Below are 19,395 nucleotides of genomic sequence, written 5' to 3' on the forward strand. Positions count from 1 at the left end.
CTTACCTCCTCTGAGTGAAAAGGATGAGGCAAGGTTGGTGATGGTGCAAAAGGAGGTGGAGATATCACCTTCCTCTCTTCCAGCTGGGCCATGATCTCTTTCCTTCGTCGGTGAAGTTCATCCAAGCTGGGATGAGGCTGAAATTAAGACAGAAAAATGTTTCAGAGCTCCTGAAGCATTAAAGTACAAAATGAATAATTTTCTAAGTGTTGTTTATCTGAACAAAATAAGGCAGCTATGTACTGCAAGGAGAGGGAAATAGAGAGGACAGACAGAATCATTAAAACAACAAATGATGATCACTTTGTTTAAGTCTACCTGTTAACTTTCATACATGACATACATTTTCCTACACTGGCCAGTGTTAGTTCAAGACACCCCACAAACAGGCAAGTGTTACAACTTGACAAAGTTCCCACTGGCACATGTTCAGCATGGCAAGTTCCATTACAGTCACGTAGGGTAACTAGATAGAACTCTATAGGTCACTAGTCACATTTATTATTCACTTTGCAACAGAATTAAACACAAACACCGCACACTCAAACTGATAAATCTGTAAATTATGTTAAAAACACTTCCTGTACCTGGCAATAGGATTCAGAACCTTTAATCTGAATGACTTAAGTCCAACTATTCTACAGAACTCAATTCCAGATGGTGAGTTACCAAAACCAATTTGTAAACTTACAACAGGAAGACCCTTCAGTTAGCAATGTAACTAGAAAAATTCAGAAGAGCAGAATTTTTAGTTCTTTCATCAAGGCAGGTTTGTTTAATGTTTATTACTGAGGTACAGAGTTGGTCAGTCACAGATGGGCAGTACAAGAATGCATGTGTGACCATTTCCACACTCTGTGTTTACTCTGCACTTGAGTTGCCCTCTCCAGCCTAATCTTTGCTGGAGAAGTTAGAAACGTATGAGATTTCCAATGCTTTTCTACTCAGAGCGCTAAAGCAGCCTACTTTTACGTATTAACATCATTTCAACTGGAGAGTTGACTGAGAGTTAAAGGTAATTTAGTTACCTTCCAGTTTTTGATCCGCTTCCTAAAGTTCAGACTTTCACAAAGGCCTTAGTACAAAACCGTTCAATTCCCCAAGCAGTTTACTCTTTCTCTCCCAAAACAAGCAGAAAACCACAGCGCAGAACCCATACCCTGTGGCAGGAAGGTCGGATCTGCCCGAGATGCGGAGCCACGGGGCAGTAGGGCTCCGTTTGCTGGTATCTGTCCCTGGCCTCGGGCACGTAGAGGGGCACGGCCGCCTGCGGGATGTCGATGGGCACGGGGCTGCCGCGCACCACGTCCTCGCGCTGGTAGGGCTGCACGGGCGGGTAGACGCGGCGGCCGTCGTAGTGCGGCGGGTACATGGGCTGCGCCAGCGCCGGGTAGCCCTGCGGCTGCGGGTACTGCGGGCTCACCACGCGCTCCGGCAGGTACGGCCCGTAGTGCTCCAGGTACGGAGCGCCCGCCTCGGCCGCTGACGGAGGGGGGCGCACGAAGCGAGACACGGACTGAGTGGGATAGTACACTCCTGAGGCGAGGCAAGGGGGCAAACACAAGATACAGAAAGTCATTAGTGCAATTGCTCACAAAAATGGACAGTAGAAAACCCTTAGGAAGTAAAAGTTGATCCAAAGCTCGAGTGACAATGTGCAATTACCTAAGATACCAGCATGTTACAGTAGCTGATGAAGAGCTGGTGAGACTGACCCCACCACAGTGAATAGAATTACATCACCAGAATGTCTCTGCAGATTGCTACAAATGCTTTCAGCTAGGTAAGAATTAAAAATTAAACTGAAGATTGGTCTGTACATCTTCATTCATGCAACTAAATTCAATTTATCTCATGGAATCACAGAATGACTGGATTGGAAGAGACCTTCAAGATCATCAAGTCCAACCCATGCCCTAAACACCTTAAGTAAACCATGGCACCAAGTGCCATATCCAGTCTTTTTTTGAACACATCTAGGGACTGTGACTCCACCACCTCCCCAGGCAGGCCATTCCAATATTTTTATCACTCTTTCTGTGAAAAACTTCTTCCTAATATCCAGCCTATATTTCCCTTGATGCAGCTTGAGACTGTGTCCTCTGGTTCTGTCAGTGCTGTCTGGAGAAAGAGACCAACTCCCACCTGACTGCAGGCACCTTTCATGGAGCTGCAGAGAGTGATAAGGTCACCCCTGAGCCTCCTTTTCTCCAGGCTGAACACCCCCAGCTCCCTCAGTTGCTCCTCACAGGGCTTGTGTTCCCAGCCCCTCACCAGCCTTGTCGCTCTTCTCTGGACACACTCAAGTGTATCAGAGCCAGTGGCTGGGTAAAGGAACTTGGATTAGTAGGATTTAGTCATCTAGAGATTTGTTTAATGTCTTGATCAGGAGAAAGACATTTCAGAACTGTAAATCATGAAAGACTTGTGATATCACAATACCTGGTTACCTGAAGATTTTATTACTCAATCTGGGATCTCTCGATAATTTTAAAATAAGCATGAATATGTGCATGACATCAAATTTTGTGGACAACTCAGATGTTCACTGGCACATAACGAACAAATGTAAGTAGTTTGTTTTTCTTCAAAATGCTCTGCAACTTTGTCACAAATGGCTTTCCCCATTTCACCTTTCCTTTCCAGAGCTTTTTCTGCTTTTAACTTCCTTTGGTCTTTCATTGCTTATTTTTCTTTCACATTAACTTTACTTTATCTCAGTTCTCTCTGCATCCTCAGACTGCCTAAGACTCATTCCCTGTTTTCATATAGATAGCCATATCTTCTCCTTTTAATCCCCTTCAATATTATCTTTCTCCACATGCTGTCTTTATAGTTAAGTTTTTCCTCTTCGTTCCTTTTTTATGACATTTTCTTTTTTTGTGAACACCCTTCTCTAATTTCATTTATCTCTAGTCATCACATGCACTTTATTTCCATTTTCCCTGAGTCAAACTGAATTAAGGTTTACCACACTGGATCCCTCATCCAGCCCAGTTAGGAACAACTCAAGACAGAAGGACTTGCAACACCTGGACTGATACAGGTATTGTTTTCACTTGCATTGAAATCCTCAGTCAAGGCATAAAATCCTGCCAATTTCCATTTTATTATGACATGACCATATTAGTGTCTTTCATCCATGTCATTTGTAAGAAAACATCAATTAAAGGGCTCAAAAACCAGAGTGGGAAGAAAGACTAAAATCAGCACAAGGATGAAAGAGCTTGGTGTCAATCTTACCTTGTTGGTAGGGCGCTGGCTCAAACGATGGGGCAGCCCCTCTGGGGTCCTGATAAAACATATCTGCTTGTTGTGCACTGTACAACTGAGACCCTCGTGGTACCATCTGCAACTGCTTGGTGACAGACACTGAGGGCAGATCTGCTGGCACCCGAGCAGGCACAGGATGAGGGTTCACTGGCAAGGCAGAAATAGAGCTCTTGGGAACAGATTCCAGCCTAAAGAAGTGGAAAGATGGCACTGCTCATTAAGGCCTGGTATAGTACTCCACAATGTACTTTAACACACTGTTATTTGTCTACACTCCACCTTCTGAAGGCTTCTGTCACCTTCTCTAATTAAAATATAAGCAAACAGGGAATTAACACAGTTTAGAGTTTAAGCTTTAGCTTTCTACTCTACTATATAATCATTAAAAAACCCCCCAACCAAACACAAGAACAACCACAACCCCAGTTCTGTTTCTTTTTTAAAGAACTGGTTTCCTTTGTTTCTACTCCCCATTTACACCCATAACAACGTGAAGAACAGGTAGGAAGAGCCGTACAAGTCAGGAGGGGATCCAGGGGCACTGCTGCTCAGATGGTCCATCTTCCCCGGCTTCAGGGCACTTTCATAACCAGAGTCAGTCCCTCGAGAAATCAGTTGTGTCACTGTGCTGCCTGTTGACACAATTCCATTTGGCAGAGCAGAAGTTTTCCTATTGGGCAAGTCCACTCCCCCTTCCTCTGAGAGGATAGCTCCTGAAGGCAGGCCCACCTCATTCAGCTGGCCCAGGGAGGCACTAAGGGGTCTTCGGGGAACGAGACGCTTATTCATTTTACGGAATCTTCAGAAAAAGAAACCACATATCAAAAATTGAAACTAAAAAAAAATTAAAAGGACTCATACTTTCAAGATTTTTCAAACATGGATTCTACTGAAAGCTTCCTTTTATTCAAATTCTTCAAGGAGCTTATGAAAACACCTCTTAGAATACAACTTCCCTGACAGTTGATCTATTAATAGGAGTTTCAATCAGAACAAGAATGAACTTTTAATGACAAGTACATCAAGAATTCACAGGTAAACTTCACACAGCAAACTTACAAATCCTACTTTCTTTACACATATGCATCTCAAGAGAAGAAAACCAAGCATCACATAAAGTACTACTATCATATAAAATATAGTAATACAAGCTTCAGAATAAGAATCACAGACTGTTCAAGCCTGTTTTATTCAGAGAAGAAACTCATAGCAAAAATTTAAGTGAAAAAATATGAAGTTATACCCTTTTGCTCTGTTTGTCCAATAATAAGCCAAGTGTTTACTGCCACATGATATATTTTAAAGTATATCTTAAGATAATTGTTACTATATCAATACACAGCTTACACCATTTCTGCTGTTTGATAAAGTGATTGCAGATATAACAACTCTATGAACATGCAGCAATCCCAAAAATCTAACTGCTTCTGACTAAAGCTTGAACAAATACAGGCATTTTAACCAAAGCTCCACAGAAACCAGTAGGCCAACAGTACTGGAGAACAAATTCCAGAGTTGAAGGTGCTCCTCTAAATACCCTGCCATTAGTTCAAGTCCCAGAATGCAAGTATGAGAGCACACTGGCAGACCTGAGTGTTCTCACTGAACAAGAAGCAAACAGTATTTCTTCAGCAGGGCTGAAGCCAACACTTTGATATCATAAATAACAGTCAGAGTGAGATGGAAACCCAGACTAGGAAGGTATACAAATTACTGCAGAAAAAGGTGGCAACTGATTGATTACTCAATCCTTAGATAATCTCTGTAGTTGCCCACGTGCATTAACAGCAACACAAGAGAGACAAAAAGGGGTTTTATTTTGGGGCTGTTTTGCTTTTTAGATGTTGTTGCAGTCTCCACACGTGCAGGACACAAATGAATTTTTAAAAAGTTCAGTTCTTGCCTATGGACACTGGGTGTTTGTCCCTTGTCAAGAGGGAATGAGCTGCTGTTTAAGCAAGTTTAGATGATAATATGCTATCTAAACATTACCACACATTTCCCCATAACCTTCCTCCCAAGTTAAAGCTATATATAGAGAGAGAGGAGTCACACAGCAACAGCAATGAATATTAGTCACACAAAGAATTTTTAAAAGGAGGAGTGCTAACACAACAGCTACTTAAAGGAATTAAGCAAAGATAAAAGGTATAAGGAACAATCAGAACTCCCAAGTTCCCCACCCACCCACAGAACCTGAACAAACATTCCCTACAGCCCAGGACAACATTAATACCAAGGCAAGCAAGTCAGTCTGGCTACACCAGGCCTCTCCCCCCTGCAAAGCTGACAAACAGTCCTTGATACATAGAGCTGGCTCAGAGCTGTAACACTGACCCACCACCCAACACAGGTCAACAAAATCATCTCAAAGCTGCACTGCCAATCTCCATTTCATTAGCATGATGACAGAAGGCAAAAAACTCTTCAACTGATTCTGCAGCACACAAGTACTAGAGTCCTATTCCTTGTTCATATGAATAACTGTCTTTGTCATTCTAACACCACATGCCCTGCTCTTCTTTCTCTGTGTTTTGTCTATGCACTGCATGCTGGCTATAGAGGCCATGAACTGACATTAATGCTTTGAGCTTCAGATTAAGAAATGAAAAAGAAACACTGCATGCCAGTCCTGAGCCTTTGCAGTATTCTCATTAAAAAGGACCTTTTCTTTGAATTATTGTAGCCCAAAAAGCAAGTAACAAGCTAATATACTAAATAAAATGCACTGTATTTATTTATTTTAGCTCCTAAATAATCCATTTTACTTAAAAGAAATTAAAACAACCTACAGAACAACAGCTTCTTGCTCTTGCATAACTGGCAGCCCTCCTAAATCTGTAGTGGATCTAGACCCCAGATTTGATATGAGCATCACCTTTTAACTCTACAACAACAGATGCAACCAATTGAAGATACCTGCAAGAAACTTTTTGCCAGATTGCACAAAGAATTGTTGCAGGAAAAAATCCTGAATTGTTTGTTTTTAGCTCTTTGGAGAGCTAGCAACACATTCCTTACATTTGGAAAACTGCTAGCAACCTACCTGAATGAAAAGGGAAGAGGAGAAGTACCCACAAACAAAAGCCACTGTGAATGCCATCACACACTTAAGTAGTAGGGAAAACAGCCCACCTCCAAAAACTTTTGATAACACTTGTGTAACATCAAACTTCCAGAGCTGCATTGCTGATGAACAAAGCAAATATCCTGCTGTATGGAAGAACAAGTAGCTCCAAAACCTAAGAAATGACTGTTACAAGTTTATCACATTACTTCTTACTAGTTTAACAGCCAGGTTATACCTCCTTTCCCCCTCATTCCTAAATATGAGAAATAACTCTTAAAGACAAGATGAAACAAAGACTGGACTGCTTTCTACTAGCAGAACACTTACTTTTCCAGCTCCTCCTGTGAGTGTGCAAAGGTGCAGCTGGCTCCCCGGGGACATCCTCCTCTCTGCTTCATGTCCCGGCACATGTATGTCTTGTACTTGCTGTGCTGAGGGGGCTGACAAGGGTAAAGAGACCAGGTGAGATACCTGAACATGAAAAGCACTAAGCCAAGCTGAATGTATCATCTTATCAAAGGCCTGGGGTTTCACTGTTGATAATTCCTCTAATTCAAGTGTTTCTGGAATACCTGACATGAAATAAATGACTGAAGTACTTGTGTTTGGTTCTTCAACAGAACCAACAGATTCAAGAGTACATGTTTTGACAACTAAGTCACTCTCAGTTTTCTACAGCATTTTTAGTCAAACTCCTTACTGGAGAGCTTAACTGGAACACAGCTGTACATTTTAAGACACAGTTAAGCGGACACAACTGACACAGGATGAAAAAATTACCAGTAATCAGATATAGCCTTTCGATAGTCCACCAAGGGAAACATCTGTAAAAGTCAACACGCTTTCTGGGAAGCCAAAAGGTGAATATCTATCAGAAGCCACCTGCAAACTGTTGGGGTTTTTGTTTGTTTGTTGTTGGTTTGGTTTCGGTTTTAGTTTGGTTTGTTTTGGGGTTTTTTTGCCTTTTACTGCAGTGGGAAGATCCAGGCAGAGTGAACATAAGCCACACAGCCTTTCCCTGGCCACTGTTGCCAGGCAGTGCAACTTTACCCAGACCCAGCAGACATCTCTTTCCTACTCACAGGCTCCAGGCTCCCTTCCAAGCAGCACAGCATGTACCACAGGCTCTCCACAACAAAAACTCTTGACGTTTTCCCCTCCCAGATTCCCACTTATGCATTTCTACTGTTTTGCCTTTTGCTGGTGACAGTGCTCATTATCCATCCCAAGTAATGCAAAAAGATGAAACAGCAGAAATAGTTCACTTTAATTTTTTTTTTGGCAGAGATAATCTTTTTACTAGTTGAGCTCCCCAAACCAGGTCTCCAAGAGGATGAATGCCAAAGAGACAGAGGAGTAGGACTGGGACAGGCAGCTCTGTACTTCAGCAGCATTTATATCAATTGAGCTACACAATAAAATGACATCAAAGGAATGTGTGATAAGGTAACTATGAAAGAAGTTAATATACAATTATATTGTCATTGCTGAAACAAAAAAATTTGTTTCAGGAACTTGGATTGCACCTTCATATAAACTGTTTTTAAATCTTCAAGCTTGACAGACCACTCAGCACAGGTATAAAGATGATTTCATTAACAGAGAGCCAGCTGGCTAAAATATGTCACATTAAAACAAAACCAAGAAAATCCCCATAAATGACAGCAGCACCCAGTGTCCCTTCCCCACCCTCTACTCAGGAAGCTTGTTATTCATTTCCCTAAGCCTGCAGCTGGATCAGACTGTTCTCCTTCCATCCTAGCGAGCTCTGAAAATCACTTCAACAGGTTTTGGAGGTAAATATGTGTTGTTTCATGTTTTTTCCTTTCTTGTTTCTTTTTTGATAAATATAAATTGCAGTGATGTTTTCAATTAGCTTCCTGTCAAACTAAATCTTTCCAGATGACATTAGTAAACCTCTACTATAAGATACAGCCAATAAAACTTAGGGCTACATATTTCCCAAATGATTTAGGTTTTACCTGTTGTTGATCTGTTCCTTTTTTGCTGTGATTTTGGATATAATCAACTAAGCCATGAACCACAGTCCTCACAGCAACTAATCCATTTTCCAGTTGTTCCCACGTTGGAGGTGGAGCATCTGTTGCATGAAGAGCAAACATCAAACAAAGGGAAAAATCAGAAAGATTTTCCAAAACCAGGTACAAAACCCCACAATAGTATCACAAAACTTGACTAGCCAAGTTTATAAAAAACATTCCATCAGTAGATAAAAAGCTTTCAGCACCTCAATTCTGGGACACTTAGCTCTTACAGAATAGAGCTATCTATCAACTCAAGACGGAACTGCACAAAATACCGAATGAGCCAGTAAGGCCATTATTAAAATGTAAAATTATTTCCTTTTACAAGAACTTTCTCATCTCACAAGAACTCCAGAGTTAAGGCACTGTACAAACTCTTCTCACCTAGAAAAACATCAGGTTCAAAATCCCTCTTTGCATTCAAACTCCTGGAGGTAAAATTATTCCATACAATACAGTCATCCTGGCCTGATTACCCAGGCACAGATGTAGAACAGCAACAGAAATGAATGCCTCTCATGTGGAAAAAACATCACAAGGCAAATCTATGAATCAGACCACCATCTAAAGCACTGTGAATAAATTGTACAGTCTCAATTCTATAGAAGCACTTTTTCTTTTTAGCCAATTTATTTTGCTAAGTTTTTGAATCTGTTCCAGCAGCTGACACTCCCACTGCGTGCCTGCACACTCTGCTGCAAAGGACAGTACCTCAAAGAGCCTTTCAAGATCTTTAGCACAATTAATGACATTATATTCCACTCACAGGGACTAAATTCTTCTACAAATACTTCAACATGCTTCCCTGCTGTTCTTTAGGCAGCTCAACAGAACAGAAAAAACCACAAAGACCAGACTTGGCTACTGAAATCAAGGGAGGCTATTAGTGATGCCACCTTCCAGATCAGTTTTTTGCAAACAAATTTGCAGTGCACAGCTTTGTCCCCAGCTTGTTTCAGTATGTAAGACTTGGGAAGAAAGCACTGCATCTCCTTTAGCTATGAAGTACAACTGGTCCTCATTGGAAAGGAAGTTTAACTTCTGTTTGTTTAAACAAATATGAAGTACAATTTTTCATCTCCTGAAGCTGTAGTTTATATCTTTTTACTATTTTGATATATAATATTGATTTTACAAATTTTAGCAGGTATAAAATAGTACTTCAGCCACAGGACTTTGTTCTGTCCCTTCCCATCTCCCTCAGATAGTCCTTACAGCACCGCTGACTTTTTCAACAATTTCTATCTTTCTCTCCTCTGTCAACAGCTTCATTTCTATTTCCCAGTTAAATTCTTCCCAACTATCTTCTACTTGCCAGACTCTTTCCTAGTTTTGCAGAATTACCTATGAACAAGAAAAACACTGAATTCTGTAGGGTAACAAACCATTCTTGTCTAGACTGACTTTTGCCTAGCTTCTCTCTATTCAATCTATCAAATTTCTACTTTGGAATCCAAAACTCTTTAGTTGATGAGTAAGGAGGACGTTTCCTTACACTTCATGATCAGCTTTCAATCCTTGAACAGTGTTAAGCTCATTTTGCTAAACTTAAAGGTTTCTATGAAAACACCCAGATTTACCTGGACTGGGATCAATATTTGCTAGGAGCTCTAGGTGAGGTCTGAGACGATTCAAGTTAGCTGGATCTCCAGTCCTCTGAAGAGCAATAGTTAATTCCTGAACACTCTGTGCAAACGAGGCTGGGGTCTGCAACTTAAAAAAATGACCATAATTAACTTTCCACAGGCATAGCAATCCTCATGGTTTCTGAAGGCTGCTCCACAGACAAGGACTGTCTCTCAAAACTAGAGATAAAGATCTTTCACAGAAGCCCATTCCAGTGAACCCTATCTATTAAGAATGCACAGTTCTTTGACATTGCATTAAATTACACTTTGAAATACACAAAATAAAGGTTGGTGTTATTTCTAGCAATAAAACCCATTTCTTTTGTGTTGTGCTGCTACCCAAGGAAAAAAAATGGGCCATATTGGAAACCATTTAATTTAGATTTCTGGAGAGTCTCATATCTCCAATCCCCAAACCAAAAAGTTTGCACCCTGCTTTAAATTGAGTACAGCAAGCAGAAAATAAAGAACAAGATGGCTGAAGGAAAAGATAGCTAGCAACACTCCATTTCCTAACATCACTGAATTCCAGTTTTAAAACTGTTTATTCTAACTAGATCTTTCAAGAGATGTTTGACAGGACACTTCAAAAGGTGGGCAAAGGCATAAATACACAGCAGAAGCTATCTTGAAGCTAATCCCCTTGCACAGCAGCCAAAGCAGTTGCTTCACAGCTTTCATAACCATTCAACAAGGTTCAGTTCTTCCCACCTGATTTAGGCATTTACAAAAGCATCCCCTAATCTAAAAGTCCATTTATCCTATGTTGCTTCTGAACACAGAGAGATCTGGGCATTTCCAGAGTTTAAGTATTTTATTTACAAAGTGTGTTTCCACCTCTCTGTCTTCAGACACAGACACGTGGACTCATTTTTTTTCCAACTTATGCACTAACGTCAGGCCCAGAAACATGGACCATTAGCCTCTGTCACTACACTGGCACTTATCAGCTGTTCATTAAGGTCACCCTTCAATTATTTAGCTAAACTTTGTGGGTTTCCATCTGCAGAAAGAAGTAAAGTAGCAAAAATGTCCAGATGGCAGAGGAAGCAAGATTCATTAGATTACAAATATATATTCCAATTATTTAGGATGTAACGGGTTTTGAAATAACAGGACAAGAAGATGGACTGGGCTGGTTCTGGGTGGCTTTACCTTGTCAATGATACTCTGCATGTGGGATTTGTGAGACTGGTCTCCGTAGAGGAGCGAGGACCACTGGTCTGGCGCGATGCGCAAACCCGCCTCCATGGCGATCTGAACGATCTGCGAGTCGTGCTCCCTTCTCAGAGCCTCGTACGTCCGAAACTCCTCCTTCAGCTGCATCAGGGAGGAGTCCTCGTCTCGCTTGGTCACCTAGAGAGGGGAAATGAGCCAAATGCAATTAAGCAGGATAAGCCCAAGATTAGTGAAGTCGAGATAAGTGACGTCTTTGGTCACATCTAAGTCCTTCTCCCAAACTAAAACCAACTATAACACCACCCAGCGAACACCAGTTCCTACCAAAGTAATGCACACTTTACAGAGTGGAACCACTATAAAATGGACACAAAACACTGCTAACTTGGACTCTGGCCCACATACCAGTCAAAGTGTCACACTTCCTAAATGACTTTACAGCATCCACACCTTCAATCAAGATATTCTGTTTGCACTGCAGAATTTTATTTGAGGGTACAATTAGCAAAACCAAAGTGTTTTTCTATTCATTTAGCAAAAGACATTTAAGCTGAGCATCTAGTAATGGATATTAAATACCGAGAAGTACATGAAGCAGTTTTTTTTCATACAGCTGACACCCAAAAGGCTTTTTCTTTGATTCTAACCACAACACAACTGAATTAACAGAATTGGTGATTTTTCTGGCTTTAAGCCACTTTTAAGAAGGTAAATATGCTACTTTACATGCAGGTTTTGTAACAGTACCTCCATGAAACCAGGCAAAGGCAAAACCTAGCTTTACAGCTTCAAGTTGCTATTTGAGCCTACACTGCCAACACAGCTGAATGACAAAGAACTCTAAATTCATGTGGGACTTAATGAGCAATACTTCCTCTAACTACATATATTTTTAGGCACATTAAATGTTACAGGACATGAAAACAAAGTGAAAACCAATGGTTTTCATAGCATTACAAAACCTCCAGGCAGAATCTTCTTCCTACCTTGAAGCAGGAGGCTCTGTAAAGGAGCTGGACAACGTGCCCAATGCTAGTCTTGGAAGCCTGAGGGAATCGTGGCTCCAGTCTCTGCACCACAAAGAGAACCAAGACCTTCCGTGACAGAGCAGATCCATCTTCCAAAGCCAGCAGAACCAGCTTTAGAGCCTCCTCTTGCATTGCTGGGAGTCAGGAGAAATGCAAAAAGAGACAAAAGATGAGAGAAGGCCAAGTAAAATTTTTGCAGTTTCTTGTTCAGCTACAATTGGGATAACAGCTAAAAACTCCCACCAACAGAACCACAAAGTCACAGAGAAAAAAAGGAATTGGGCAAGAAGGGAGGGCAAGGAGAGAAGGAACCCCTTCAGACTCCCAGACTGTGACTTGGGAAAACAGGACGTTTTACCTTTAGTATTATTTTGATTACTATGATTTACTGTTATATATTATATTAATATTATTACTGCTACCACTACAACATCATCTATTTTGGGCATCATCTGATAAGAAGGTTCCTGTCTGTACATCTCTGGATCACTAACACGAATTTTCAAAGTGTATTGCCTACATCCCACACTTATCCCAGAAGAAAAATCTGACAGGCTAAGGAAGAGCAAGGTTCATTTCCATAAAAAAAGTGTGTCCACACCAATCAACCAGGCTGCAGCACTGCTATTTTGCTACATAACCAACCTCTCTCTTCCCTGAACCGGTATGAAAGTTAGTATCTCAAAATCAGTCTTCATCTGTTTCAGTCAGGAAAAGCTTCACTATTTTTTCATTAAGAAAATAGCTTCATATTTCAAGACTCAACAAGTGAAGTCCATATTTTCAATAACGAGACTTCATTTTTTTTAAGCATCATTGATTTCTTTCTAGTATTTTAAGCAAAACAATTTAATTTATAAATGCACAACTTCTTAAAAGTGTGTACACGTAACTGAAACAAATCTATCCCTACAACTGTTTTGCATGTTTATTACCCTAAGTAGGAAAAAAAGCCATGTCGGTCACTTCCAGTAACCTTATTTTTTCTAGAAAGATCTTCAAGGAATAGACGAGAACAGAAGGACACCTATTCTGAATTTTACAGAACACTTGAACAAGCATTAAGCATACAAGAAAACCCAACAGAAAAATAATTAATTCTGAAGATTACTATTAAGAAATTAGGCTGTTGCTTAATAAAATCCCTTGGGCAACTGGACAGCCATTTGTCAATGGCTCAATTCTAAAGTGCTTCTAGCACAGCAGTGATAGTGTGATGTCACCTACCTGGCCCAAGGAACTGGCAGCCTCTGGCTCTCACTGCAGCCCAGAGGTTGGAGGAGAGCTGCTGAGGGTTCTGATGCTGGAGGATGAGCTCTGTGACTGTTCTTTCACCCAGCGACCGCGCTGCCCGCATGGCTCTGATGCGCCCTTCCTCCTCCACCAGCTGGCAATGCACCAATGTCACCAGCTTCCTCTGCATGGGCCGACTCAGCACGCTCTGAGTCGTGCTGTTAAGACCCACACCTTCAAAGCAAAATGAAACAGAATAATAACTATCTCATACTCCTCTTCTTGTGCCAGTCTGCAGTGACTGTGCTGGACAAGTGCAAACCTAGCTCTCCTGGTGTCCACTTTGTCAAAGGGAATACTAGTCAAGGCATATCATAAGTTCATTTTACTTGTTTCACGTGGCAATAAAAGCAGTTTTCTGGTAGTCAGCAGCCCCACAGGCTTCATCTTGTGATTGACTGATCTGGCTTTTTAAGAAGATGGAACCTCTAACGAATCCTTTTCCCATGTTGGTAAGTTTGTGTCCAACACCCTCCCATACAGATTCCCAGTTCATCCCTTATTCATGGACTTCAGGGATCACTTGGACATTTGTTTGTTTTCAGAACACATTTACTTTCTTGCCTACATGTAGTACCTTCACTGTTTGGGTTTAGAACTTACATGAGTCCTGAGCTGCTTGGGTGATGTTTAATTTTGTGCCAAAACTCTGAATCACAAACACGCTGAGAGCCACCTAATTCAGGTTAAAGGAAGAGGTGACTCACTAGACAAACAGCTGCCATGCTGAGTTTGCTCCACAGCCAGAGCTTGTTCACTGGGCCACCAATTCCCAGAGTGATTCTGCTGTCACACTGCACTGGTCACAAAAGACTCAGACAGCTTCTCAAAAAAAAAATTTTTTATAACCTCATGCCCATGGTGCTCAACTTCACTACTTGGGCTGACAGACTGCCCAAATCCAGCACTTGTAATATATATAAAATCCATACTCTTCAACACAGTGCATATTTTCTAACAGAATTATCCAGATTGACCCAGCTCTTGTATGTGACCTTGTATAAACCAAGTATTACTTATAATTTTCATTATCTATCTTATATGTAGTAACTTTCTCTTATGAGTTCATTCATCCTCTACAGAACAGCTGCATCATTACAATTATCACAAAGCAGAACTGAAAAAAAGGGTAAAATTACCTATTTTTACTTATTCTGCAAAGATCAAATCAAAGATGGTCTCAACTCACTATAGCATGGTCAAAAACCTCAGCCTTTTCTCTGAATTGTTTTTGACACCTTTCAATTCTATATTCACCTCCCCTCCATGAAAACATAATATTAATGTTCAAGAAATCTGTTTCAATTTGTTTCTAAACTGGATTTATATCCATTTTCCAAATATACTAACGAATAATTTGGATAGCTTGTTTTGCATCTTATTTGGTTTTTTGTTTCATTTTCCAAGGAAGCAATGCAGGAAGTACCTCTTGCACTGCTGAGTGGTTTGAGGTACAATGCCAATTCTTCCACACATTTCTTGCCCTCCTCATAATGCTTGGTATCTTCAGCTCCACTGCATAAAGTAATTGGCTGCTGCTCAGGAACCTGAGGAGAGATGACATGTACATCTACTATGAATATGCATAAATAAGTGGCAACCATGCTTACAAACATTTATTACTACACCACATTTCCTGTTTTGTTCTCTTTTTGTGATTTTGCTGTATTACTTAGCATTTTTTCAGCTTATTTAGTGAACAAATAGTGTAAGAAACCCCAGTGAGAATGAAAACAAAAATACAGGATTTATGTTTAAGAGACTTATTTAGTGGCTGAAAGGAACTAGAAGCAGAAGGCTTAACAAGGCACTTCCTAAAACTATAAAACTTTGGCTAAAATAGAACACATTGAAACATCCCCAAAGCTGACTGGCCAAAAATCTCAGGGGGAAGAAAAAAAATGAAGAGAACCCTGGTCTGCTGCTAAGTACAAATTTGTATCTACGGGCTCACAGCTTAAAACCATCCAGGGATAAGAGACTACAGCTACTTAAGATTAGTGGCAGAAAGACTTAGCAGCAAATACAATAAGACACCCCTGGAACATATTCTGAGTAGACACAGTTACAAAGCATGACCAAGTTATCCTCTGTGGTGCATATGAACACACCCTGTGAGTATTTATCTGATGATAGAAGCCAACTACATCCTTGGGCTTTTGTCAGGTGACATTTGTTTTTTCTTCCAGACATTGACCAGAAATCAGGACTTTTTAAGGGGATTTGCACCACACCCCTCCAAGTTACAATTTTGGTTCTACTTTCCTCTTGGAAAACTGTTAAAGCTTTCATCAAATTTGAGGGTGCAATATAGCACTGTACTAACACTTCTCAACACCACTGTTCAACAGTCAACCCAATATGATAGTACAGAGAACTGGAATTCCTCAGAAGACTAAACACAAGCACTTTTTCTTTTTGCTATCAAAGTGCAAATATATCTCAGACTTCTATTTCCAAGTCAATCCCCATCCCAGTGGCAATAACAGCATGCTAATCCCACATAGCTGCTTATAGGGACCAACCCAGGCCTTCAATCTAAAAGCAAAGCCTTTAATGCTTCAGTTAAATACAGAGACAAACCTTCTTACCTTCATGTGCAATGCAGCCATGGCAAGAGCAGCATTGTGATGGTAGCACCACATAAAAGCAGCAAATATATATAAAAAATATATATACACATCACCATTGGTTTTTCATGGTTTACACATCACTGGTTGCCATCATCAGTGTGAACAGCTTTTATATAAATTTTAATAAAAACCAATGCTTCAATCATATGATCACACTTCTCCTTAGTCATCTGCGTCACCGTGCTAAGTTTCTCATTTGACACATAGAGCAAAATAAAAAGTTACTATCTTGCTTTTGCAGCAAGCAGGTAACAAAGAAAAGTCTCAAAATGCAACATGTCAGCTGGAATTAACATAGTATCATCTCAAACTAACATAAACAAGATAGAGGCTGTGTCTAGGCTTCTTCCATTCTTACTAAAGAGAAAACTCCAGTTCAATCACACCAATACAACAAGGTTAGCCTTGATGTTTATCACTAATGGAAGTTAACTTGTAATGTTCTGTGGGGTTTTGGTTTTAATTTTGGGCCAGCATTTGTTTGGGGTATTTTGGTTTTTGGGTTTGAGGAGTTTTTTTGTCTGTAAGCAAGAATATTGTCAGCAAAAGGAGATTCTGCAACTCGGTATGTTAGAGTGGTCAGCTGTAAATAGTCTCAACAACCTTATCTTGAGTGTTTTTTTGGGATTTGGGAAACTATTATTAACTATTATTAACTATTATAAACGGCAATATTTGCAACTTAACAGCATATTCCACAGCTCCTTTTCCCAGGCACTGCCATTTTAGCAGTCTGCTTCTGCCAGGGCAGTTACGTGGCAGAACTGGCTGACTGAGCAAATGACACATCTCAAGTGCATCCAGACCCTGCCCCATCTCTGCGCTGTTTCCTGCAGTCCCACGCTCTGTACAAACTCCAATTCTCCTGCAAGCATTCCCTGTGGCACCACTGCCAGCCCAAACAGTGCCAGTGTCCCAGCCCCAGCAGACAGACAGACAGACAGACAAAGGGGCTGGGAACAGACGTGGCACAGGAAGCCACGCTCAGCCCTGGATTTCAACCCTGAATTGGAGTGGGTTTAGCACACATTCAAAGCACTGGTTTGGAATGCCAGACACAGCACAACTCCACCAGTGAGACACAAGGACTGTCTAGCAACTAACAGAAAGCTTCCCCTTCCCCCACGGAAAGGCTGGCAGAGGAAAACTTCCAAGAGCTAATCAAGCTATTCAAACACTATCTGCATATTGTTCCCATTCCTTCTCTTTTGAAGGGAAGCTTCAATGTAAAAATCTAAATGCTTTGTACAACCGTACTGTTTGCAAAATGAGCTCCAAAGAGATTCAACTTTTATCTGAAGCTGGAGTAAGTGTGGTACTGAAGAGTAAAACATGCTTTTTCTGTGGTTCTCAGGAGTGCTCAGGAGAAGAGAATTTAGTTCTCATGCACACATACTTCATGCATGCAGTGCACTTCACAATAAAATTTACAAGTAATTTTCCTTTTGCTGGTTGTATTACATGCACTTCCAAGAGTTATTTTAATATTTTAGGATTAGAATAATTGTAAGAATAGCATCTACCAAAGGAAAAATCATGAAGACATAATTCATATAAGTGACAGGAAATGTGAATTTTTGACTTTGGCTCCATCATGGAACTGCTGAGGGACAAGTGAGAAATAACTCAACTCAAAAGCATTTTCACTTCCCCTTCCCAAAATAGCCTTTTAATAGCATGCGTGACCCTATGGTTCCTGCTGTTTACAATGCCTCTGAGGAGCCCCAGAATAGATGCCCCACAGAGTGAGTTCATTATTTTCACACTCAGTCCATATTCCGTTCTCTCAGACATCACACCCTTGTGACAGCTTCCCCTGCAAATATATTCACATCATGTAATCAACACCTCCCAAAGGGGACGAGAGCAACACAGGAAAAATGATCTCAGCTTTTAATTGCTTTCAATCTGTGATGGTTTTGCCATGTATCTGCTTTGGCAATGACTGCAAGTATCCTGACAGTGGAATGTTACCCATCAGCATGGCTTGTGGCTGTGGGAAGAGACAGGTTATGACAGCATAAGGAAGGGGACTGGAAAAGAATGCTAAAGCATCATCTCATACCAGGCAGTGATTCTGAATTGGTGATTTAAGTGTAATTTGATGAAGAAAGCCAGCTTGAGTTGTCAGTAATTACCATTAGACATCTAATTGCACAGAATGAGAACATGTTAAACAGACCAAACCCCTTTTTGTATGGTTTGAAAACTGTTTCTAGCAATATTTCCCTCCTCCTCCCTGCAAATGAATGATTTGCTTCCTGCCAAGAGAAACCAAACAAAACCCAAAGCCTATGTCTTTAGTTCCTCAAAAGTTTACATTAGACAACTTTTTCCACAGATAATTCCTCTTTTGTGGCACTTTATTTCATCAGAAGTTAAAATAAAAAATTATCACATGTGCCTCTAAGAGCTCTGCACTTTCAACCTTCCCCTTTTGAAAGGGCTGTAAATTAAGATCACCCAGTCTCTCATCATGTACAATTCCAGTGTCTAGAATTGTGTTTATCATGTCCAGCAGAGTATTCCAAAATCAAAGCACCACAGGCATTTCTGCCACTCTACATCACCTGTTTGGAATGTGCCTGCTGCTGTTGCATGGTTAAAAAAACAGGAGGGAAGAGCTTAGATGACAGATTCATGATTGGATACTTTCAAAACACTAGCCAGGTGAATGCTTAAAATAGTTGCATATAGTGAGTAATATGGGCATGCTTGAATAGCTAAAATGCAAAACCTTATTCTCACAGAAACAAAATTAAGTGATTCCTTTACCCAGGAAGTCTAAGAAGCAAGGTATGCTATGAATGCCTTGCTGATTTGTGTCCAAGGCCATTGTGTGTCTCCCTTCCCTCATGGCTCCTGCTTAGGTACTCAGCTATGTCCAGCTTTCACAGGAATAATAATTCTCATCTTGCCTTTCTGATCCCTCTGCTCCCCTCATTTTATGTAACAAAACTTATCTAGACAGGGTCTGAACTACCTAACCAGAGGCAGTGGATATCCCATCCCTGCAAGTGTCCAAGGCCAGGCTGGATTAGAGCAAGCTGGGATAGCGGAAGGTGTCCCTGCCCACAGCACAGGGCTGCAATGAGATGGCTCTAAAGGTTCCCCCAGCCCAAGCCATCCTGGGATTCTATCCTATTCTGAGCCCACTGCCTTCCAGAACATCCCCTGTAACCAGTGCTGATGTGAGCCATGCTACAGGGGAGCAGGCAGAAAATCTCAATCTGCAACAGCTAATTT

General features: G+C 40.8%; 1 protein-coding gene across 1 annotated transcript in view; it reads right to left on the reverse strand.

The window, feature by feature from the left end:
* The window catches only part of RC3H1 (ring finger and CCCH-type domains 1), a 73,628-nt gene that overhangs the window by 27,276 nt on the left and 26,957 nt on the right, over positions 1-19,395 (reverse strand). Inside the window, 11 exon segments of the mRNA XM_054285591.1 lie at positions 6-137; positions 1,160-1,536; positions 3,244-3,461; positions 3,791-4,072; positions 6,671-6,783; positions 8,326-8,444; positions 9,969-10,101; positions 11,172-11,372; positions 12,182-12,357; positions 13,451-13,690; positions 14,943-15,063. Coding sequence (XP_054141566.1) covers positions 6-137; positions 1,160-1,536; positions 3,244-3,461; positions 3,791-4,072; positions 6,671-6,783; positions 8,326-8,444; positions 9,969-10,101; positions 11,172-11,372; positions 12,182-12,357; positions 13,451-13,690; positions 14,943-15,063 — 2,112 coding nt within the window.

The sequence above is a fragment of the Melozone crissalis genome, unplaced genomic scaffold (assembly GCF_028551555.1).
Source record: "Melozone crissalis strain CALT ecotype California unplaced genomic scaffold, PUWL_Pcris_2 ptg000045l_1, whole genome shotgun sequence".
In the NCBI taxonomy this organism is placed as follows: domain Eukaryota; kingdom Metazoa; phylum Chordata; class Aves; order Passeriformes; family Passerellidae; genus Melozone; species Melozone crissalis.